This window comes from Leishmania braziliensis, chromosome 22 (genome assembly GCF_000002845.2).
Source record: "Leishmania braziliensis MHOM/BR/75/M2904 complete genome, chromosome 22".
NCBI lineage: Eukaryota > Euglenozoa > Kinetoplastea > Trypanosomatida > Trypanosomatidae > Leishmania > Leishmania braziliensis.
In genome coordinates this window covers 356,415-380,620 of record NC_009314.2, presented here as the reverse complement: position 1 = coordinate 380,620, position 24,206 = coordinate 356,415, and the positions used below count along the sequence as shown (strand labels likewise).

Below are 24,206 nucleotides of genomic sequence, written 5' to 3'. Positions count from 1 at the left end.
CTCGCAGATCCGGGGGGTGGGGGGGGGTGGCGCGCGTGGGCAACTGCAGGGAGGAAACGCCCGTTCGCAGAGGCCCGAGTCGTTCTGTGATCAAACGCAAAGTAACACACACACACACACAAGGGGTGTGCTGCAGCTACGGGAAAAAGTAAACCGAGCGCCAAAGAGATGTGGTCACCGTGGGTGGAGAGCGCGGTGATGGTGGTGATTCCGAGGGAGCAACAAAGGGCGCGTGCGTGTGTGACCACAGCACCAAAGATGCGCACCACAGCAGAGTTAGCAGCCGTGGTTAGTGGCAATAGCCGGAGAGGGTGTCAACGGAGGGGGACGAGGAGAAGGGGAGGGAGATGCCGTCCGAGAGATCATTCATGCTTCCGTGAGAAGCTGAACATGTTAGTGCGCGCCTCACACTACCCGATGCGGAGCGGAGTTGCATAGAGACACAGGCGCGCCATGTGTAGCCTGCGTGCTTTGGCTCTCTTCTCTCTGTTTCTCTTGCTCCTCGTCCCTTCCTCTTCTCGCCCCTCTCCTTCGTGGCGTCCTCTGTGTGGTTCCATCTTTACCCGAGTGACCGGCAGTCTCACCCCAAGTTGACCAAGGAGGGCGACGAGTAGAGCGACGTGAAGTGGCCTGACTCGTATCAGTGCAAACACCGAGAGGGGGAGGAAGAGAGAACAGCTGATGGTAATATGAGAGCCAAGAGGACAGTCTATGTACGCACATTCGAGGTTCGACCGTAGCCTTGGAAAAAGCAACACAAAGGATAAGAAACAGTTGGCAGAAGCTCGGCGAGTGGTGGTGAGCTGTAAGAACGAGAGAGGGAAGGGAGTATACAGCAGCGGTGCCGGTAGGCAGGGAGGGGAGAGGAGAGGGGCAGGAGGTACCCCAACTGCGTCAGTGTGTTCCCCCTCCCCCTGCAGCTTTCAACCCCCCTCCTCTCTCCGTCTCTCACCGGCCAACTTGTACCACCTTCAGCGACCCCCCTTACCTGCAGAGGCCTAGAGAGAGCGAGCTGCTTTATTCTTTTCTTTAGCCGATCCGTTGTATCGCGCCAAGATGATCGCTGCGATGGTGGTGATGACGCGTGAGCACAAAGTGGCACCGGCAAGTTTACACCGACACCGCCAATTCCACCCTCGAGAAGCTCTGCGCCTTCATTGCGTTTCCTTCGCACAACGCTGTGATCGCACAGTGCAGTGAAGCGAAGAAGGGGAGGAGGAGGAGGAGGGAGAAGATTGAGTGAAGGCGTGGGCTAACAGGTGGAAGGGGAGGAAACATCAGAGCACAAGGCCCCCTTTCCAGGGCAAGAGAGAGAGAACATGCGAGAGAAACCCATATGCAGAAGCTACGTGAAAGGTTTTGTAAGGAAGACGGTGGTGATGGTGGGGGGAGGGGTGCAGTGGACACACAGTAGCCTCCCTTTCTCTAGCACTCACATTGTTTCCATAGTACCCAATCAGATTGCATGCGAGGGGGGGCCTTAGGGAGCCTGTCGTGAGATGACAGCAAAACTATTCTCAAAGAAACCCTGCACTAAGGAGATACATAAGGGGCGGGGCAGGTGATGAGATGGGGACGGAGGTGTTGGGCATGAAAGCCAATCAGTGGAAGAGTCGAGGAAAGGGTTGGGTGAGGGTGAAGCGGTAAAGAGGGCGCGCTGCAGTCCGTGCAAGGAGTACCGCAACGCGTGCATGTTGCGTTCAACAGGGATCACTCAGAGTAGTTTTGCACAGCGAAAAGCCAGAATCGATTCCCCATCTACACTTGGTTCTTACCTCTCTCTCTCTCTCTCGTTCCTATCAACGGCTCGCCAGCTCCGCTCTCCTTCGTACGTCCTGGTCGGCTCTACTGCGTCTTCTTTGCTCTCAGAGGCGGCGAGGCGGGGACGGCGATGCTGCGAAGCACCTGCACCCCGGCTAGTGCTGTCGCGGCTGCTTCCGCTGGATCGCTCGCACATTCGGGTGTCGGTGTGACGCTGACGGGGGCGGCCTTTCTAGACGATGAACTTGCGGTTGCTGCAACGTCATACAGCGCCCCACGCTCCTGCGCGTGCTGCTCATGGCTACCGGCGCCGATGCCTTTCATGGCCGTCTGCACCTGCCTGCGCGAGGCTTCTTGGATGTTGATGTAGCCCTCAAGAAGGACTCCAATGAAGACGGCACCGAGCGAGGCCCACTGCACGCTTTGCACCGCGTGCCCGTGTACCACAATGGAGAGAATGACACTGCCGCCCTTGCGCAGCAGCGTCATCGCCGTCAGCGCCAGCGTTCCGAAGACGGTGATCGTGTGAAAGATAAACAGCTGCCCAAGAGCGCTCAGGAGACTCATGAGGAGCACGTCGTGGCGCGCTTCGGGGCAGTGCGCGAGAAAGGAGAGAAAATGGGAGAGGTCGTGGAACGGGACCGTGGCTGGGGCAGCCAAGACTGCCTCAGTATGCCCCAGCCACGCTCCCAGTGCGCGGCCCAACGCGCTGTCCGACATGAGGGGAATGCGTATCGCCAAAGCTACGGCGCAGTGCGAGAACGACGTCAGCCAGTGCCACGGCTGCTCCCCAAACTCCAGTAGGAAGAGAAGCCACAGGGCACATAGCACCGAGACGAGGTTTGTCCTCATCATCAGGGACATGCCACTCCACCGGTGCCGCTTGACAAGGATATCCTGGGTTGAGTTTGTGAAGCCGTCCATGAACAGGTTTAACAGGAGCAGCACCATGCCGAGGAAAGAGGACGAGGAGGATGACTTGCCGCCCTTTGTGCTTGGTCCAGTGCTGCTGCTGCTTCCACCACCGGCGGCGACAGAGGGTGGGTTAGCGGTGCTAGTAATGCGCTCCTCCAGCAAGAAGAAGGCGATGACGCCACCGGTGATGAGCAGGCATGACGCCACTTTCGTTGCCGGATAACGGGTGCGGTACCACAGAAACCCAACTAACATAACGGGAAGCATCTTGCCCATCTTTGCGGTCAGCGCGACAGGGTAGGAGAGGCGGCGCATGGCAGCGTAGCCGAGCGAAGTGCCGAAGATGTTGGAGAAGCCCATGGCCAGCATCTCGAGCACGTCTCGCCGATCCAACTCCGTGTGTTGATGCTGATCCTGTGCTGTCGGTGCGTTCGCCGTAAGAGAACCCTGAAGGTAGGGCTGCAGCTGGCGGCGCCGCATGAAACGCTGAAGCAGACTATTTACGCCCAGGAGCATTGCACTCACGATGGCGCCTGCCAACGTTTGTGTTAGACTGATGCCGTACACGGTGGAGAGGTAAATTGCGTGCGGCTTACCAGGTGGGGCGTTCAACTTTGCCGTCGCCAACGCCGCGGCACGGCGTGCGTCGTGCGATGCCGCTGCAATAGTGGCCATCGAAGTTGCAAATGTACTCTCGGCTATGAAGTAGGGCTGTGTGATGGCCCGCTCCTGCTTGACGGACCACCAACCAAAGCAAAGGTTGATGCCAACGACGCAGACCAGCATCTGCACGAGCAACAGTACCTTCGAGGAGGCCCCCAACAGGGAGGCAGCAACACCCGACTGGGGCGGCGTGGCGGACTTGGCTGATCGCTTCACTGGCGCGGGTGCCGGTGTCGGGAATGACCGCGTCCTGCAGCCACCGGCGGAGCTTCCTTCGTACGGCATTAGTCGGCAGAAACAGAGGGAAAAACGCAGCGCACCGAGACCTGGTGGAAGATGTGGGGCGGCGGTGTGTGTGTGTGTGTGATGCGGCGCACGCAGATGGTAGCAGCAGCCGTGACGGTGAAGCACCGGAGACGTCTGCTACGCAGCTGTTACGTGTATAGCGTCAAGGAAAGAGAGAGGGGGGCACGAGGAAGGTTGAAAGGGTGAAGAGGATCCTCGTCTGCGATGGAAAAGAGGCGTGCGTGGCTCCTGTGCTTTTGCCTGCGTGCCTGGTGATGTGCGGAAGGAGCGGCGGGGAGGAGGAGGGAGGGAGGGGGGGGGGCGGTCAATCTATGAAGACACAGGAAAGGAGAAGCACAGAAACAGCGCGTTTGTGGTGCACGCCAAAGCAGTCGGGCGCTTTGTGTGGATGCGTGTGATGTGCGGAGCGAGTGAGTGAGTGAGTGGGCCAGAGTCGCGGAGAAGAGCAGGGCAAGTAAGAAAGCGAAAAAGGCGGCAAGGGTATATGTCCACAGGAGAGCAGTCATTCTACATCCACAAGGAAGGGCGAAGTAGAGAGAGAGAGAGCGGGGCGACACATCACCAACGTCACAGCCCACCCACCAGTGTGTGCCTCTTCTGAAGTGGGTGTGACGATGTGGTGGGAGGGGGCGTTTTCCATGCCCCCTCCTTCTCGTTTGCGCTGCGCAAGTGGAAGCCGCTTCCTTTTCCGCGTGGGTGCAGCCTCGCTCGCTCTCCTTGTGCTCGTGCCACCGTCTTGGTTGGTGGTGGTGGTGGGGTGGAGGTCGCCCTACTACCGGTAGTGAAAGACCGACCCTCTTTCACGGACGCACAGGTCACGTACTGTTCTTGCCCTCTCCCTTTCGCCAATCACACAACACACAATTCTGTCCGCGATCTCAGCTCTACGACAAGGACCCTATTTTGCAAGGTTAGCGCACCTCTGTGCCGGTGTACCCGCGTGTGAGAGAGACAGATACTGGTGGATGGGTTTGGAGGACGGACGACGACGACGATGGCGCAGGTGTGTTATGGCTAACCATATACAGCCACGAGGAAAGGAGAGACGTACGAGGGGAAGCACTGACTTGGTCACTCGTGTTCACAACACGGATGGGCGTTGTTTGTATGAGACGGTTGTTCTCTATGATGGTGGAGATGACAGTGACACGGTGGTCCATCGCGATAACCCAAAGGAAAGACACCGTGGGAGCAACACCGTTTCATCACCAGCTAGTGAGCCCCACTCTCTTGAGAGGCTTAGGGGTGAAAGGAGGGCTCAGTGAACATTGACGTCGCATCAGACCCCCCCTTACCCCCCCCCCCCCCCACACACACACACACAGATGCACGCACAGTGGGAGAGAGGAGGCGACAATGAGGCGTTCCCAATCACCGGGTGTAGGCCGGGAAAAAAACAGGCGACACAACACAGAGACCAACCACAAGAGCGAGGGAGAAGGGAGAGACGCTCTCGAGTGTGTCAGAGGGGCCATCGGGTGGGACAGGGGAGGGGAGGGGCGCGAGGGGTAGTAGAAGAGACTGCACGAACCGCATCTCTTTTCTTCTGCTTCGCACCCGCACCTTACAAGCCTGTACACGTAAACAGGTGGAACGAGAGGAAGGACGAGCTAGCATTCTGTGTGCGTGTGTGTGTGAGGAGGAGGGGAGGGAGGGGGAACGAAGAGGTACTGCAGCGAAGCAGCAGTCAAAATATAAGCCGGTATAGACGCCTAGTGCTTTCCCCAATCTGCTTCGTCAAGGAGAGAGGAGGAGGAGTAGTGGGGAAACGTTACAGGTGTATGATGATGCCCGCCTCTAGAAGCTGACCTCAATGCCAAACTTTGCTTGCTCTCCACGTGCCATGTGTACCCCCAGCGTGGCCGTCACCGTCTCGTAGAAGAGCGACGTAATGCCCGCTGCTACTCGTCCGGCGTTATTGTACCCGAGCTTGAGCAAGGTTGGCATACGTGGCATCCACGGCGTTACGTCGAGCACCGCCGCCGCCTCCAGGTCGACCTCACCATTGTGCAGGATCGATGCGGCGCTTATGCGCAACCGATCACGGTTAAAGCCCACGTTGACGCCAACCAACGTGGGAAGCTGGCGCCAGTCGTACGAGGAGGCAAGGTGAAAACCACGTGTGCTGGCGCCGTATCCACTCCCACTTGTGCTCATCTGCGAAGCGGACAGATTCGATGCGTCGCGGCGTACGAGGGTATGGCTGGCCAGCGTCTGTACGAACAAAAGACGCACTGTGGTCGTTGGGATGGCCACGTAAAGCGGTGCCGCTGCGGCGGCGCAGGGGTCGCTGCTGCTACTGGTGCTGTGGCTTGGATACAGAAGGGAGGGCACACACGCGACGTAGCACGCATCGTCCGTGGCTGAGAGCAGTGGATCGCCTGGGGAAGAGAAAGCGGTCGGCGAGGCTGTAGCAGGAGCGGTCACGGCCCACTCCACACCAGGGAGTTGCATCGCCACGGACGACGCACGATCGTTCTGCAGCGAGATGCCGATGAGGGTGTCGCCAAGCGCGAGAGGGAGCTGCATGCCGCACGTCAGTGCCCACGGCGCTGCTGGCAGAACACCAACCGACTTGCCGTCAAGAGTTCGCCTCGCCGCTCTCGATGCATCGACGCCACTGCCGCCAAATGGCACGCAAACAGCGGCATCGAGTGTGTACTGATACCACCTGTTCGTGTCACCGCCAGTGCCAACAGTGGCAGCGTGGAGATCGTCCTCGGAGAGCGAGGCGGAGTTCATGGATGACTTGGAAGCAGGAGCGGCCGAGGCAGATAGCGTACGACTCACTCGCAAGGCAGCAGGCCCAGCTCGGACACCGATGCTCTGTCGGTTGGCGGACCAGTTCGGGAGGAACATGTCAAGCTCTAGTTGCCCCCATGGTCCTGGCGCACGAGCAGTGGCGTTGGAGGCCGTGGCCTCGCTCGCAGCTACCGTGAGGGGCCTGGTGAAGTCGGTGAAGCGCAGGTGCGATAACGCAGGTTCCACCAGGGGGTGCGTGGCCAGTGCCGCCGTTGTTGTAGCGGCCACGTTCGCTGCTTCTTCGGTGAGGCCATCCGCGCCGCGTTGTCCTATGGCTCCATTAATCGACTCTGTCGCGGGAGACATGGCCGAGAGCGTCGTCACCCCAGACGCGTCGCCTTCTGCGTCTGTGGAAGTGCCGGCTTCCTGCAACGTGGATGGCCGCACTGGGATGTCGACACGCACGGCCGCCTCTATCTGCATGTGGCCTGTCGTGGAGAATGCCAACGAGCCGGCGTGCGGGTTGCGCATCTGCACTGTGAAGTCCCCATTCTCTTCCACGATAACAGATGATGAGGATGTGACGTGCGACGCCGGGCCGATCGGGGTGCCGACGACGGAGGTGACCGCTGCCGCATCACGGCTGTCGCTGTTGCGAGTACTCCGTCCTGCTGGTCTTCCAGGAGCCGGTGTCTGACGGGAGACGACAATACGCTGCTGGTCAGCCCCGGCGTAGGGGGCGAAGTCGGCAAATGCGTTGCTGATGCATTCCTCGATGTGCAGCCCGCGGAAGCCACTTTGCCAGTACTCCTGTAAGGATGGCATTCTCCGTAGGTGATGACGGCGCTGAAGCTGCGGGGTGCTGCCTCTGCCGCTGATGATGAGGTGGGCTGAGTTGGCTTTGCTTCACGCTGGTGTGACTTTGACCACTTCACCCTCTCTATGGAATGGCCGTGCACGTGTATGGCGATGAAGGGGGGGGGGGAAGCGGGTGTTGGTGGTGTACAACGTCTCTATCTTGTCTGATGCTATACGTTACGCGAGGTAATGGAGTCGAGGGAATCGCGATGTTGCCGCTCTCCCCAAATGAGTACTACTCGAACTTGTCTGCGGTTTCTCCTCTTTTCTTTTCCGTCTTCGCTCGCTCTCTCGCTCTCTCGCTTGCGCTCACTGCACTCGGGCTGCGGGCCTGTGATCCAACGATAATATCAGGCGTGGCCCCCTTCTCCGTCCCTGTGAGGCTGCGCTTTTCTATGTTTGCTGCGGTTTCTTTCGCGAAGGCGATACTGGACGCGAAGAGGCGTTCACACGGACGCAGTCCCTGACGGTGGGTGGGTGGGTGAGTGAGAGGGAGTGGTGGTGGCTGGCTGGTAGCACGAGTGAACGCTAGTGGTGGCAATGTTTCGTGGACGCGCTTACACATGCCCATGCGTGGATGCGTCACATCGCAAGAGAGGAGAGAATAAAGGTAGGGGAGAGAAGAGCGTTTGAGGTGTGCATGTTTCTGCGAAGAGGAGAAGAGCCTGCACCACACCCACCCACACCCACACACACAGACAGACAGACATCTACACCTGCAGGAGGGAAGAAGAAGAGAAGCGGTGTTTGCATCGATGAACCTGGTGAGCGTCATCGACGGGTGTGCACGAGACATCGCTGTAGCACCCCCCCCCCCAATTTGCACCACTCTCCCCCCTCCCCCGCTCCGGTACGTTCTCCTTCGCTTCTTTTACATTTTCTCGAGGGAGCACGAGGCGCCACTGCACTTGCGTTGGATGGCATTTTATGTTTAGGGGTGAGTATAACGATGGCCAGCACAGACATGAGTCCTTCACCCTCGTCTCTCTGTCGGTGAGCGGGTGTTTGCCCTGTGCGCGTGGCTGAGTAGCACGAGGATGAAGATGCGCCTCCACTGCACACGCACACAGAGACCGCTAGACACGGAGAGAGAGAGAGAGGAAGGGAGGGAGGGAAACGACGACGACGACGGCGGCAGTGACAACGCCAAGAAGCCAACTAGACTTCTGTGACCTCGGGCTCAGGAAAATGCGAACCAACGGCGATGGCGACGCCGGTGATGCACTCATGCACAAGTTCCCCCGCCCCCCTCCCTCTGCTATCCATGACTACCCACAGACGGTGGTGTGCGTGCGATAGATCTTTAACAGCAGTAATTAAGGGAGAGGCAGGGTGCATAGCCGCGAACAGCGCTTCCTTTCTGCAAATCCCATCCCATCAACACGTCGGCGTACGACACGAAACTCTAGAGCAGCGAAACGTATGATCTCCTCCTCCCCCCCCCCCTCCCACGTGTCCACCCACATAGCGATGATGGCTCGCTCGACTACAGGCCCCAGGTAGACGTCTGGCTGGGGCCTACATCCTCCATGCTGTAGCCGCTCATGGTCGAGCGCGGCGCGAAGCGGGTCAGGCGTTGCTCAGGGTTCGTCTGTGATGCGAAACGATCAACAGCAGGCGACGTCGCCTCCTGATCTGATAGTCGTAGCTTCTCGGCGTCGGCAGCCTGGAGCGATGCGACGTGGCCCACCTCGGCCGTCTCGGCCATCTCGCGCTTTGCCTTATCGAAGGCATATGCGTACGTACGGCCGTACTTGCCGCCAAACTCCAAGCCATGAATGCCGCAGAAAAGCATTGCCTGTGCCTGCTTCTCAAAGGCGCTCAGCTTCACCATCGACAGCGTGTTGTGCCGAGCCTGCGCCACTTGTATGGCCTCCATGGCTGCTCCCAACGCATCTTCGACCGTGACGTCCGCCGTGCTGATGGGTGCGCCGTAATGCAGCGACACGAGGGCACCGGTTCCGTCCACGGTGCATTCGGCCTGCACCTGTGTGCCGGTGCTACACGTCGTGGCCTTCCCCCCGGGGGCTGGGGGCAACAGGGCGTACTCCATGTGATTCGAGCCATGTGCAAGCAGAACTGTGCACAGCTCCGTGCCATATCGTGCAACAGCAGGGTAGGCGTCGAACGAGAAGGACGCTGCACTTGCACTGTCGGTTCGCACATCCACCACCTCCAGCATAGGGTCAGGCAGCCACCAGTCGCGCTCCTCTGCTATGGCGCGCTGCAGCACACGACGCCGCGCTGCTGCCCACTCCTGCTCCGTGGCGCCTGGGTGGTAGAGAGACCAATGCAGACGGCACTGCGGCTCAATGGCGCGCTGGGCGTCGGTGATGCCGTGCTCGCACTGACTACGGTGGTACTCCGTGCCTCGCAGGATAGCCGCTACCTCCGCCATCGACACATTACCCTGCTTGTCCAAGGACTGGCCCATGGCGAACTCGGCACTGAGCGAGACGTGCAGACCAGCCTCACGAAGAAAAGCGCAGAACGGCATTAAATCCTTGCCTGCCATGTCGCCCTCAAGCGGCGCCTCTGCCGGTGCTCCTGCAGTCTTGCTGGCAGCAGGCTGGTGCTGCGTGTACTGCATGTAGAGCTGCGGGAGCGCGTCGACAACGGAGAAGGGAGCGGAGGCGGCATCGCTCATGAGCGTTGGGTGCTCGGTCGGGTTTAACTCACGGTCCACGGCGCGCACGACCACGCGGTATTCGCCGTTTGGCAGGCGCCGGCCCGCTGCATCGACGAACGGGAGAAACACCTCTCTTAACTGCGTCTCCGAGAGCGATACATTATCGTCCAACATTACGGCAAAGACCCACTCCTCATTGGTCTCGTCCAACGCCTGCGGTGTCGACGCCGCGTCGCTGTACGACTGCTGCTGTTGTTGCCCTTGCTCACGGGTGAGCTTGGTGTAGAGGTGCGTAGCGTACGCTGACACCTCCTGGAGGGCCGGCGTTTCGCCCATGAGCGCCTGAACGTCAGCCGCTTCCTTCTGCGCCTGAACGCGCGCCCGTTGACGCTCTTCGGCGGTGCGCCGCCTCCACATTGAAATCTCGAGTCGCCCCGCCTGCTGCAGTTGATCTCGCTGCGTGGCCTGCGCCGCCGTGAGGGAACCATCCGTGAGGCGCAGGAGGCGCAGCTTGTCCAGCGCAGGGGACATCCAGTCGTATGACACTGTCTGCCGCGAGCCCAGTGGCCATACCTTGAGAGCGTCCCCGGCTTCCTTCGCCTTGGGCATCTTCTCCTCCCGTAATACGGTGAACGGGTCAGCGCCGGCAGCGAGCAGCTCCGGCGCCGGCGCTGTCACTTGCACAGACTTGACAGGGTTCAGCAGACGCTGATTGTTCACCTTGGCTGCGTTGTACCGTGCCCGACGACGCACGCCGAACGGGGCGGCCGCCTGCCGCACAACGCGGCCTATGGCCCCCTCCGCTTTAGCGAGGTAGGCGGCGCTGAGCAGCAGCGGCTGCTGCGCTGCGTGCGCCATTTCAACCCCATAGCGAGAGCAGTGCTGCGCCAGAGAGCGGCGAAAGGTGTACGGCGATGCGTAGTCCAGCTGACTGCTCAAGGGCTTCGTGGCGTAGTACATCTCGGCTGTAGCCGCCACCTCCTGCACCGAGGCGGCGTAGTGAAACAGCAGCTGCCGGCTCGCCGTATGGGTGTGCTGCACGAGTGAAGCAGCGCCAAACTTAACGTAGTGCATGCGACACCACACGCTGTTGAAGTGCGGCTTCAGCACCGCCGCCCGTATGTCGAGGCGTGCCTTGGCCACACTCTCCTCCAACCCTGCGAGGACATCGTGGAACAGCGTTTCGCTATAGAGCCGACGGCGCGCGGCGGCCGCGACACGGGTGAGGGACTCAGACTCGAGAACATGTACCGTCTCCAGCGCCTCTCTGCGCTCCGTGTGGATCCAGAAGTCCTGCAGGGAGAAGCCGTAGGACTTCTCACCAGCGCTGCCGCTGCTGGTGAGAGGTCGCTCAAGGACTGCCTGAATCCTCGCGTGCTCAGCGGCCCACTCAGTGGTGGTGTCGAGGAGGTCTTCGGGGTCGTAGATGCCCTCGTCCGTGCGGCGCTGCTCCTTCTCTACCTCGTTCGCCGCCCAGGCTTCCTCCGCCGCTGCGGCAGCTGCGCTGCCACCCGTCCACGTGCTGGGGTACAAGCCTGCTTGGATCTGGCGTGCGCGGCGCTCCAGCAGGATAGCGTGCACCTGCTTGTAGGCGGCCACGACGTCAGCCAGCAGCTTCGCCTGTGCAGTTGCGTCGACAGCGTGGGGCCGCAGCTTCTCCTGGAAGAAGTGATGCGCAGAGCTGCAGGCTGGCAGGTAGCGCTCAGCCCACTTCCTCTTCGCCTCCGTGCTCTCGTAAACCCAGATGGACGGAACGGGGAGGGGGATGCGGGTGACAGTCTGCTGCTGGAAGGCCTCAAAGAACTGCACAAACGCATCCGGCTTTGTTGTGCCGCACCAGAGAAGCTTCTCGAGTTGCAGGTAGTTCGTCGCCTTCACCTTGAGATGACGCTCGACGAGGTAGGCAACCTCGCAGAAGAACGTGTCGGCGTCCCACTTGGTATTCGGGTGATCGGCTTCATCGAGAAACAGGCTGGCTAGCGATGAGGATGCGCTGCCACCGCTGCCGTTGCCCGCGCCACGACCTCCGTCGACCGCGCCAAGCACACCCACGTACTGCTTTGATGTGCGCCGTGACTGGCGCATACGTCGTACGTACTTAGCCTCGAAGTACGCTGACCACAGCTCAGCGCTCTCTTTAACGTGCTCCGGTGTGCCAGTGACCATGTTCGACCCCATGTAGTCCTCCACGTAGGCGAAGGGCGAGGTCGACGACGGCGCTGCATCCCCTGGTGCCCCCTCCACTGATGCAGAGGGGGTAGCAGTGTGAACGACTGGGTCATTGCCGAAGCGCAGCCACAGCTCGATGGCGCGCGTCATTGACGGCACAGGAATGTGCTGAGCCCACAAAGTGCGGCATTCGTCGGTGCTGCGGAGGGCGCCAAGGTTGTCGGTAGCCGGTTCAGGAGCGTAGATGGGCGTGTAGCAACGGGTGAGTGTGACGAGAGAAGTGTGGACACGGGGGACTGCTGCTGACGTCGCCACGACGCCGCAGGATCTGGCCCGGTACATCCTACACCGGCCCAAACGCCAAGGGACGCCCTAATGACGAGCTCTCCAATGAGAAGATCAAAGGTGAAGCGGGAGGGGGCTGCTGCTGCTGCTGCTGCGTGCGGGAGACCACGCAGTAGAGCAATCAAAGTTACCACAGAGGACTTATGCGCTGTGTTGGCATTGTGAGACGGGTGGGCAGCGCGTGCCACATGTAGACCAGCCAGATACACAAAAATGGGTAGCGGGATGGAGGCAACGGGAGATGTGGGTGGTAGACATACACAAGCACTGAGGGGGTGGGGAGGGGGAAGGGAGACGACAGCAGAGTCTACAGCTCAAATTGCTCATTAGACCCCTCCACCTCTTCTTCTCCACACCCCGCACGCTGTTCTTCGCGAACGGCGGCTTCGAGAAGACGTACACGCAGGAGGCGTAACCATAAGGTACGGGCTCATCCACACTTTACACCGTGGCCCGCCGTGCCCCGACCGTCTCTGATTGGCGCGGGGTCGGGAGGGAGAGAGGGTGCTGTAGGGAAACGGAAGCGCAACCAGAAGAGTAATGTCCTACCTTTACCTCAGTTGGCCGTTTCTTCTGGTCGAGTTAAATTCTGCAGCGTGGCTTGTGTCATCCACAAGTACAGAGAAAGAGAAAGAGAGAGAGAGAGAGAGAAGGCCCACCCGCTTCACAGAGGGCGTTAGGAGAACCACATAGCGTGAAGTCAAACACCGAGACACCAAGGGAAAGGGGGTCAAACAAGCAACACCACACCCATACCCACACACATACGCGCACACACAACACATGGGTACCCCCCCCTCCCTCCACATAACCCAGACACTTACCTACAACACCCATGTACTTCCACCCATACCCGTATGCCCACAAAAGCGCATAGAGGCTGGCAAGAAGGCACACAGGCCCACAACTAAGAGGGCCAGCCTCCCCCCCTCATCACTACCACCATTCGTCCGCATCGCTTTATCTGCCTGTTACTACATCACTGAACACAGATGTCTTTCACGGCGGGGGGAGGGGGACGGTGATCATCTGTGCACGTGTACCTCATCAGTGCCGCCTCCCATTGGCCCTTTTTACCTCCGCGTCTCCCCCCCTTCTCATCAAGAGGCACACATTTTCTCGGCAGGGTCAGAGGTCCGACACTGCAAACACATCGAGCTCGCTCTCCCGTGCCATGAAGAGGAGGTTGCCGACGTCATTCGCAAGCAGGCGCGTGCAAAGGGGCTTTTCATAGTACAAGTCTTGTGGCTCGAGCGTGTCAAGCGCGACCGTCACGACGCCGCGCGTCGTGGCAACCACGGCACGATTCTTTCGAATGAGTGTGACATCCGCGATGGGGTACAGGAAGTGATGACGCTTGCGGGGCGCCGCCATGTTGCGGAGGTCCCACACGACCATGGCACCATAGACGTCGGCCGTGATGATGTTGTAGCCGACCGTGTGGATCGAAGAGATGGTGGTCTCGTGATGGAGCGCGTCGGTACAGAGCGCTGTGTTCACGACAGGGGTGTCCTCACGCGAGCGCGGGTCCCACATCTTCATTGCGGCATCGCGGCCGCCGGAGAGAAGAACGTAGCTGCTATCCTCGAGCACCGTCAGGGCGGTTATGTAGTCGTCGTGCGCCTTTGGGATCTGGCGCATGACGCTGCCGTTCATCACATCGACGAAGCTGAGTCGGTGAGGGGCGCTCGCGTTGCTGCTCAAGATAGACGCCCCAGGCCCACCAGCGCTGACAGCGCTCTCGCCAACGGCAACGATGGAGTTGCGGAACGCCGTGATTGCGGTCAGGGAAATCCCTGGCGGACGCATTACGATCTCACCCTTGTTCCAGCGAATGGAGTTCTCGTTACACGTGATGACGATGATGGCGCCGGCATTGCTCGCGCCGGCCGCCGCATCCCCTGCCCCGCCTACTGTGTCCACTGCGCTATCGGTAGTCGCCATAGCAGTCGTGGCAGAAATAGGTGTAGAGGACGGCCCAGCGGCCGGCCGCACACAGTACTTTGAGTATGGCCTCTGTGACTTGAGCGGCATGCCAGCGATGGCAAGGTACTGCCCATCCAAGCGCTGGCCAGCCATGGCGACGGGGACGCAGTTCATCGGCAGCGGCACGACACCGCGAGGGCGAACGCTCACGCGCGTGAGGCCTAACGGATTCTTGGGCGACGTGTGACGGGATGACCCCGGCGGACCCCAAAGAGTGACGGCGCCGCTCATGTCGCCCGTCACGATCTCATCGCGGACGCCGAAGTACGCCATGCACGTGACGGGGCTCGACAAGGAATCCCCTTGGGAGTTCTCCATCGGCACTGAGCAGTAGATTGTTGGCGGCATCCCACGCCACCAGCGAGTGGCAAGCGTTACATCCAATTCAAAACGTGGCTCCGTAGCATACAACTCCGCGAGGCGCCGCGCGAAACGCGGCCGCGCCGCTAAGGCGGTGCGAAGCTCAAAGACCCTTCGCGACTTATGGAAGCAGTGCTCAATTATGCGCAGCCCGATATGAATGAGTTCATCATGCTGCAGGCACAGTTCTACGGTGTCGAGAATCCCTTTCATGCTTACCCAGCCTACGATGAGCATCTTTAGCAGCACCACCACATACTTTTCTGCCACACACGGCACACAGCGATGCGTAACGAGCATCTTTAGAACAATGCGCAGGACCAGATGGCGCAGCGTTGCCGTCTCTTGGAACCCTAAGTGCATGACAGCACCCCAGGTGTTGTAATAGATAATCGCACAGGCCAAGCAGTCGAGCATCACACGCAGCTCGTCGTCCGCCAGTTGCGAGATCTTTGCCTTTATAGCCGTCGCTGCCTGGCGGGCATCGCCGTTGTCGAAGATGAGGGAGTACCATGCTTTTCCACGCCGCTCGAGAAACGCCTCGTGATCATCATGGCAGTCGGTCTCCTTCATCGACCTCACAATTTTTGAAAGGATATCCATGACAGAGTCATCTGCCTCATCCTCGAAGTCAAATGCTTCACCGTCGTCTACGTCAACGTGCTCCTGTGTAGTCGGGAGCGTAAACTGAATTTCAACGTTTGTGTGGGGGTTAACAATAGGCGCCCGTGCCCGTGCCAGTGGAGTTGCGGTGGTTGCCGCAGCAGCGGCAGCACTACCAGCGCTCTCTACTGGATCCTCCAGCCCGTCAGCCTTCGCCATCGCTGACAGCATGGCTGCCGCAGATGTGGTGAAGGCTTTGAACGAAGGCGACACTAATGCGGCCGCCGACGCCGCGGCAGTCGATTCTGGCGTTGTTGCCGCTAACGCTGCCAAGGATGGCGTGATAGTCGTCACTGAATGAGCACCAAGCGGTGACGTTGTTGCCGTCGGTCCGGCAATGCCCGAAGCAAGACTTGTAACGGCGGCCATGCTTGCAGTATTGCCTGCCACACGTGATGGAGCCGGCGGCGGCGGCGGCGCACCGGTGGCCTCTGCAAGTAGTGTAGCGGCGGACCGAGGTGCCGGAACGACTGGGCCGCTGCCAGGCATCCCTGCCCCAACGTTGCCTGTTGAACCGCACGCGTTCATCATGGAGGCTGATGCCGTGTGCTGTTGCTGCTGGGACTGCGGAGGGGGAATCGGGTACGGCAGCATGCCACCCCCGCCACCACCCCTGGTGGTGACCGACGTTCCTGAAAGACCCGACGACAGGGTCCCTAACGGCGATGGTAACATACCATCCATAAGACCGTTGATGTTGCTACTATTCGTATGGTGGTGGTGCGGATGGTGGTGATAGACCGCAGACACACCGGTGCCACGTGCGCCAGGCGCAGTAGAGAAGGGTGAGTAGCTGTTGCTCATTCTGAACAGCTTCTCTATCTCTTGCGGCGCACTGGGCTCTGTCGCTCCGTTCTCTCCGCCCTAATTATGTTCACTCAATGTACGTTGATAGCTTTCTTGGGCACGTGTGCAGGTGTGCGTGTCAGTATACGCGTATACACGCATGTCAAAGTGGTAAAGCGAAGCGAGAGGGCGAGAGAGGGGGAGAGAGAGAAAATGTAAGTGTGCGCGTTTGTTCGCATTTTTTTTCCATTTTATCGCTGCTACCCACACACAATCACCACTCCACTTCTCCTGCTCAGCTGCCCCCCATGCCCCGTGATGCCTTTGCCTTCGTCCCCCTCTGAGAGTCCCCGTCGCCGGTTCTCTCTGAGGGATGAGGAGACGGAGGGGGGAGTGAGGGAGTTACCGGTGCTGTTCAATACTAAGGAATAGATGACAGGCTGCTTAAGCACAATGGTTATGGCAAAATTGTGCACAGAGAGAGAGAGAGCGCAACTCACACACGGCACCGAATAGCCAAGACGATCGAGTCACCAGAGGGCAAAGGCGTACGGCGGCACCACACACAAACGCACAGATGTGGACAGAGAGGGAGGGAGGCACGCACATCCCTGTGTACGTGCACCCCCCACCCACGCATGCACATGCACGCGTGTGCATGCAAAGAAGACAGCGCTATGTGTGAACACGCCAAGCCTCGCATACAAAGACGTGCGTGGGCGGGTGCAGTGTTGCATCAGAGAGGGGGCCTGTCCCAAGCACTGCGCCTGAACGTGCACGTGTGGTAATGGTGAATGAGCACACATGCGCATGTGAGCTGGTCCACTTTTTCCTTCCCTTTCCTTACTCCTCGCGGCGGGCACGGCGGATGCGGGTGCTACCCATGGCCACAGTCTCTCTCGCCGAGGAGGTGGCGGCGGCGGCGGCGGCGGACTCCGCCTCCCGTTTCTTGGCCATTTTGTCAGCGCTACGTGTGAGTAAGTACAGTATAACCAGCACAAAGGCGAGCATAAATGCCAACAAGTAGTAGTAGGGGTCCATAATGAGGAGGAAAAACAAAGAAAATAGGGAGGTGGGAGGTGTGTGTGTGTGTGTGTGTGTGTGTGGGTGTGTGTGTGTGTAGGTGTGGGTGTGTGTGTGTGTAGGTGTGGGTGTGTGGGTGTGTGGGTGCGCACCTATGTCCGTGCCCATGCACAACTGGAAACACGCGTAGCACTGGAGATGAGGGTGAGGCCCGGGTAGGGGGTAGGGGAGGAAGCGAGAGAGAGAGAGAGGTCCGCGTCCCCCAACTGTAGCTGCGGTAGAGGCGCCTTTCACACAAGTGCAAGTATGGACTGGCGTGAGTTGTCTCGGTCAAGCGAGAGACACTGGCAGCGGTTCAGTTAACAGGGCTTGTCAAAGGAAAGGAGGGGGAAAGAGGAGAAGGAGTCGGGCGCAGGTAGACGCGCCTACACGTGGCACCATATGATGTGAATGTGTTCTCCTTGGGGGAGTGGGAGGGGGGCTGCGGTGCGCACTTTGGTGCACCTGTGCCTTTGCTGGGGCGTGTGTGCTCCTCGAAGATGCAATTGCCCAGATACAGCTGCTTAAACTGCGCAGAGCGTGGGATAGGCGAATGTGCGCCACCAGTGAGCCTGCTGCCTGGGGCGTTGTCCTTCGCGAGCACACACACACACACACACACACACACACATACATACGGTGCACTCACAACAGTCCCACCCAAGTACTGAGAACGCCCGCCAAGCGCATGAAACGGTCGCTTTCCCTCCTCCTCCTCCCTCCCTCCCCCCGCACGCCTCCCTCAGCTCAAGGCTTGCGTTTCTAATTTGCCTTTTCTCCGCAATTTTTCTCCGTAATCCTCGCAGGTTATATGCTCGCATGCTCGTCGAAGAGAAACACGAACGATTCCCCTAAGCGGGTGACTTACTCACGCCGTCTCATGCGTGTGTTTCTCTTCGTTCGGCAGGACACACCCGACCACCGGTGTTCGCACCGCTATCGTGACACGTCTTCTAACCAGTTGTTCAGCAACGCCACCTCCACCAGCGCCTTCACGCAGCGGTCGGACCAGTAGTTGAAGCTGGTGGCCCACACCGGCATGCGTCGCATCTCCTTCTGCACAGACAAGACGCTTGCATTGTTGAACTTAGCGAGGGCGCACAGGGCAGCAGCGGCGGCGTGGCTCACGTCCGCTTCCGTCGGGGCGAAGACCTTAACCGAAGGGCTGTGGCGGCGTCGATTCTCCCGCTGCAACGCTTCCGCCGTGGAAGTCCGCTTAGCATGACGCTCCGCTGTCCTGAGCGCAGACGCAGCGGTCAGCTCGGCAGTCGGCAGTTCGATTCCAGCGCCATAATCACTGGGTGGATCCAGCGGATGTTGCACAGGGTCCACGACGGTGTCGACAATGATGGCATCTTTGCTTGCTTGAGCGAGCACACTTGATTCAGCGGCGGGCGCTGTCAGAGAGGACAAAACTGGTACCTCTATGCCTTCCAGCACCGCTGATGTCGGCGCAGCGCTGACACCCGCAACCGACAGCGCGACCAGCTGCTGCATGTTCGAGACGGATATCGGCATTGACGTTGCACACGAAGACGAGAAGGACGACGACGATGACACGCTCGAGCTGTCGCCATCATTACACACAGACGGCGATGCGGACGATGAGGACCTACATGACCCAGAGGCGCAGCTGTCTTTGCTGGTGCTGCTGCATGAGTGAAACGAAGCAGCAGCACCCAAACAGGCTTGTTTGTGGGGATACTGTTTCCATCGCTGCTGCTGTCGCTGCTGCTGCGAAACACCGGTGGCAGAACACGGCAGCAAGCCGCTGCTGGTTTGGTTGCCTTGATTCCCCAGGAATAGCCTCGGCGAGGTTCCACTCCTAGCAGCGCCACCACCGAAATCAGAGCGCCGCGGCGAGAACGTGGAAAGGGAGTTCATGAGAGTCAGCTGCAGCCTGCCAGACGCGCCCACACTCAACTCGTGCCGCAGCGACGACGGCGCAAAACTTGTCGAGACGGGGGAGGAGGCGTAGGTGTCGGCACTGTACTGATCCAATCCCCTTGTGTGCGTGGCGCCACCGCCACCGACGTTAATCGAAACAGTATCAGCCCGTGGCGCATTCACCACGGAGGGGCTCCCGACATACCCGGCAGCTGCCAGAGAGCGAGGCTGATGAGGCCGTTGCTGGTGAAGTCCAATGTGAGACGTGCCGGAAGCGCAGGGGACCGACGACGACATCCGGGGGGAAGCAGCCGGCGACCAGGCACTGCTGTCGATCAAGCGATCAGGTGACCTCACGGCGATGGCGGTGACTGCACTGCCGACACCGCTCACCGATGTTACTGCAGGAGCCGTTGCCCGTGCGGTGGATGATGGTGGCACTGGTGGTGACGCAACCGCCCCGGTTGCCGACGACCGCTGTTGTGGAGACACGACTCCCAGTGGTGCGCTTGCGTGCTGCTTTTCTGGGAGAGCAGGCGGGATGATACGCAATGACGTCGATGCCAGCCGTGCCTCGCGCTGTGCTATGATGCTTTCTTTCTGTACCGGATTCCGCTCCACTATCACTCGGTGCTGCTCCTTCCGGCGCTCCTGCCGCTCTGCCCATGCCACGCGGAGAAGGTAGTGAGCCAGGACATGGCGAACTGGGTGGCAAGCGCTGCACAGTGCCCGTTGCGCACTGTTGGTGATGCTGTAGAGCGTCTCCTCGGTCCATGGGAGGTATACCTTGATCAGGTGACACAGCTCCAAGTGGAGAAGCGCTTCCATCACGATCCCTGTCGTCGCCACCCACGTCTGTGGGAGCTCCACGGCAATATGCAGTGACTGTGAAGAGGACGCAGCGGCAGTAGTGGCCACGCTGTTGCTGCCGGGTTCTTCAGATGCGATGGGGGCTGCTGCGGCTGAATCACTAGTGCCACTGCTCACAGAGGCGCTAGCGCCCAGTGTGCCCGGCCCACTCGCAGCGCCAGGAGTGACGCGCACGTTGACATGACTGGGGAGTGGCACCTGACCGTCGCTGATAGTCACCGCCGCCGCTGATGTTTGGATGGAGTAGCGAACGCCTGGCAGCAACGACGGGCACAGACGGGTGTCGATCGGAACGGAGACCACAATTGGCTGACTGGGGCTCCCGGCAGCACTGCGGACACGATCGCCACTAGCGGTGGCGCTCCTCTGCGCTGTACAGGCACTGGAGCCTGGAAGACTTGTGGTTGGTGCCATCATCTGCGCTGCCTGCCGCTCCATGGCGCTTCGCTGAAGTGCTTCAGCGCACACCTCTGCAAGTGTAGTGGTGGTGCCCATGGCGACGCTGAACACAAGATCGGCCACCGTACGAACGCCATCCACGAGCCGGAATACGTTGTGGACTGCCATATCCATCCACTCCATCATCGCAGGGTCGTACGCAACGACTGGGACAGGAACGTGATCGAGGTGGAGGAGTCGTGCTGACTGCAGTGGCGCCATGCGACGCACATGGAAGCTCAGACGGCTCGACAGGTGCACAACACTCGTGTCACCGCGCTGCTGCTGCTGCCCGGTAGGCGAAGCCGAGGTGGTGGGGTTCGGGCGCTGCGTCCAGGCTTTGTTGCTGATTTCCGCACCGAGCGCGCCCTTTGGTTCTTGTGCAGCCAGTCCTATGGTGGCGCCGGCAGACGTCGGCGACACTGTCGGTGGTGTGCGTCCACCTGCAGCAGGACTACCGATCGGCCCATCCTGCTCACAGTTTCCGGTCCCGTCGGGTGCTTCACTGGTGTAGCTTAGGCAGTGGAAGATTTCGGCGACTAACTCATTCAGCGGCGTCCACTGTGGCGCCGTAGGTGGGGTAATGAAGGCGTTCAAGATGTGCATGTTCGGCACAGCTGTCGTAGAGCCGTCCGCTCCCGCCACGGCTGCTGTAGGAGCCAGGCCGCGGTGCGGAAAGGGCAGACGCGGCGAGGTGATGGGATTAGCTCCTACCGTGGAGTGCAGCGGCAACATCTGCTGACGAGTTCCGCCAAGGGCGGCAGAAAAGGCGGAGGCGGGTGCCGTCGTGGCGCTGGGCGACGAGAAGGCAGCGCTGTGGCTGACTGGCGTGCCCACCCACCCTCCTAGAGCTTCCAGCTGCGCCGGCGAAGGATGATCGGCGGCGGCGGCCTCACCCATCGTGCGACTGCACACCGGCAGCAACGAGGGCGGGGCGGTGGCCATGTTGATCATTTCCATGCTTATGACGTACGAGGAGGAGGCGCGAACGCCGCCGTCACCGGCGACACCATCAGCTCCGGCACTGGCAGTGTCCACTGCGATTGCTCCCGTTAAGCCACCACTGGAGCAACTGTGAGTTCCCATCGGCGTGGATAACGGAGTGCCGAGGCCCGGCGATGGCGCGTTCGCCATGGTGCTCGCCGCGGTGTTTGTGATGACACGCGGCGAGGAGGCGGCGCTCCCACGCACGCCCGGTGGCAGCGACCCGTCTTCCCCATTGTGACAGCCCTGAGCGTCACCTGCGCCGCCCTTGCACTGCTGCCAGTTGCAGCCGCCAGAAGCGGTAGGCGTGACGCCTTCAGCGCTTCGGCGACCTTCAGTCCCCTCGCCAAGCGATGGAGTAGCCGATTGCTGCGGGGGCATACGCAACGCTGGCGTGCGATCCGCCATCTCCGCCGGAGGCTGCAGCCTGATAGTACCCCCCAGTGCTGCTGCCGCCGACACCGCGGTTGCCACTGTGCCGCTCTGCCCAGTGGTACGACTGCAGGGGAGCGCGTACGGTTTCGGAGCAGCACCGGAGGGGAGCGCTAACGCCGTTGCCACGTGTGCCTGGCCTACGTCTTCTTCGACGTCTTCGGAGCCTTCTGTAGCGGGTGTAGTAGTAATGGAGGACGTTACTGGCGGCGGTGCTGCCGTTGCAGGAGCGGGGAAGGAAGATATGGGCGATATCAGCGCGAGGCTCGACAGCTGGCGCGACGCAGAATTGAAGGAGCGCAGTCCGCGACTCATGTACGCGTACTTCAGCTCCGCCTCGCGCAACTCTTCAGCGATATTCGTCAGCACCACACTGTAGGGATGCACGCGTTGATGCAGCAGCCCATCACCAATCGTCATCCGCTTGTGATCGACGCGGAAGACAAGGCAGAGGGAGTAGCGGAGCGTTTTGCGTTGGTAGTGCTCACCAGGAATGTCCTCCGGGTAGTAGAGGAAGAGCAGCCCCGATTCAGCCGGGTAGAGCCAAAGAACTCGGCGGCAAAACTCAGAGCGTGGGACGAAGACGTCGTTGTAGCCGCTCATCCGATCGCTGTCAGCCGCCGTTCCTGACACAGTAGCGCTCGTCGGAGGCAACGGAGCACTTCGTGCCGCAGCTGGTTTGCCTGTTAGGGGAGTACCGCTACCTATGCCAGTCTTACCCCCCAGTGCACGCGGTGCTTCGCTACGGGTATCACGGCAGTGTCCATCACTGGCGTGTGCCGATTCACCGACGTGTTCGACCGAATTGGCGCACAGGGCTAACCCGTCTCCGCCACCCGCCGACCGAGACGCTCCAAAGGCACACAAGCCCATTGTGGCCGACAGGCTCGGCAGTGTCCGATGTGAGTCGCTCTTACACGTCTGTGGGGAGACACCGAAGACCGTTATGTCCTCGGAGGCGGCGCGTTCGGTACCGCTGGCGCCCACCACGTAGGCGCGCGCCACATCTGAGGTTGGAGGGTCGCTCAACCCTACGAGGCAACGCGGCGCCATGTTCGAGGAGGCAACGCTGCGCATGCTGCTACTGGGCATGTTACCCAAGATTGATATAGGCAAACCGGAAGTCGCATCCGCATGGTTGACGAAAGACTTGGCAGGCAGCGGCGGTTGGCTAAGAAGCGGCACGCGAGCGCTGTGCTGCAGCATCGATGGTTCTGAGGGTGGTGGGGCATCGACCGCGGCGGTCAGCGGAGGTGGTGACGGCGGTGTCGGGACGTACAAGGAGGAGAAAGAACCAGTAGCTAGCACACAGTCGCTCGTGCCAATGCTACTCGCCCCAAATGAGCGCGATGCGAGAATGGCAGAGCTCGCCCACTTCGTGTTTGGTAATGCCGTCGGCGCGTCAGTGTGTGATCCAGCTGGGAACACCGCTGCTATATCGCCGCCTATTGTCTCCGGGGAGACCTTTCGCAGGCACGGGGGCTGCTGCTGCTGTAGTGGTGGCGCGCCACACCGTACTGTCGATGCTCCTGCTGCCAGACTTGACGCTGCGACGGCAGAGTAGGCAGCAGCCGCAGGGGAAGACGAGTCAGGCGCCGCCTGGGATTGCAGGAAGGACCGAATTGCCTCTGGTGGGTTAGCTGGTGCAGAACTGTGGATGTACGGACCCCTCACTACATCCAACGCAAACAACAGTACGCACTCCAGTCGGAAAAGCGTGTCGCTGGTCGCGGTGCTGGCGGAGTGCGTCAGAGCGGTAGTGGCAGTGGTGGTGGTGTTTCGCGCCATACTAGTGGCATGGCTGTGTTGCATATTCCCTCAATAGCGTCGTTATGTGTGCTCCTGCGCTCAAGGCGGGGCTCAAGACTTTCAAACGGGTAGGCGAGAGAGCAAGGGGGGGGGTGAATGGTGCGTGTGTGTGTGTGTGTTGGGGGGGGGGGGGAAGGGGGAAAGGCAGGGGACACCTTTGAGGGTCGTCCTCTGCACCTCCTAAAGGGTGCAGTACAGCGATGCGAGCAGCGCTTGTCCTCAACTCCTCACAACTCCCCTTTCTTCCTCCCCCTCTTCAGCCCGCAGAAGCAGGCGACAGCGAGTGGCATCAATGGCGCGTTTTGGCGCTCTTCGTTTCTCATTCCCCTTTCGCGTTTTCTGTCGTCACCGTCTATGCGCGTTGGCTGCAGCAGCGAAGCGCTTCGAAAGAGAGGTGGTGGTGATGGGGGAGGTGTAAGCGGTATGAGGGAGGCTGTCGGAGAGACGAGCATGCTCTCCCCCAGCTGCCCCAAGTTCAGGGGTAGGCACAAAGTACTTCGAGTGAGTGTGCACGCGAGAGAGAGGTCGGAGGTCTGATGGC

The 24,206-nt window shown here is 60.3% G+C and overlaps 5 protein-coding genes across 5 annotated transcripts; all 5 read right to left on the bottom strand.

The window, feature by feature from the left end:
- Positions 1-1,845: 1,845 nt before the first annotated feature.
- LBRM_22_0910 (conserved hypothetical protein) lies at positions 1,846-3,462 on the bottom strand (the record flags this gene model as incomplete). The annotated part of the gene is made up of 1 exon (XM_001564960.1): positions 1,846-3,462. The coding sequence occupies one exon, from the start codon at positions 3,460-3,462 to the stop codon at positions 1,846-1,848; it is 1,617 nt and encodes a 538-aa protein (XP_001565010.1).
- Positions 3,463-5,442: 1,980 nt separating this feature from the next.
- Positions 5,443-6,918, bottom strand: LBRM_22_0900 (conserved hypothetical protein; the record flags this gene model as incomplete). The annotated part of the gene is made up of 1 exon (XM_001564959.1): positions 5,443-6,918. One exon carries the CDS (start codon positions 6,916-6,918, stop codon positions 5,443-5,445), a length of 1,476 nt encoding a protein of 491 aa, XP_001565009.1.
- A 1,813-nt stretch (positions 6,919-8,731) lies between these two features.
- Positions 8,732-12,385, bottom strand: LBRM_22_0890 (conserved hypothetical protein; the record flags this gene model as incomplete). Its single annotated transcript, XM_001564958.1, has 1 exon — positions 8,732-12,385. The coding sequence occupies one exon, from the start codon at positions 12,383-12,385 to the stop codon at positions 8,732-8,734; it is 3,654 nt and encodes a 1,217-aa protein (XP_001565008.1).
- A 1,131-nt stretch (positions 12,386-13,516) lies between these two features.
- On the bottom strand, positions 13,517-15,568 carry LBRM_22_0880 (conserved hypothetical protein; the record flags this gene model as incomplete). Its single annotated transcript, XM_001564957.2, has 1 exon — positions 13,517-15,568. The coding sequence occupies one exon, from the start codon at positions 15,566-15,568 to the stop codon at positions 13,517-13,519; it is 2,052 nt and encodes a 683-aa protein (XP_001565007.1).
- Positions 15,569-18,181: 2,613 nt separating this feature from the next.
- LBRM_22_0870 (conserved hypothetical protein) lies at positions 18,182-23,668 on the bottom strand (the record flags this gene model as incomplete). The annotated part of the gene is made up of 1 exon (XM_001564956.2): positions 18,182-23,668. One exon carries the CDS (start codon positions 23,666-23,668, stop codon positions 18,182-18,184), a length of 5,487 nt encoding a protein of 1,828 aa, XP_001565006.2.
- Positions 23,669-24,206: the final 538 nt, after the last annotated feature.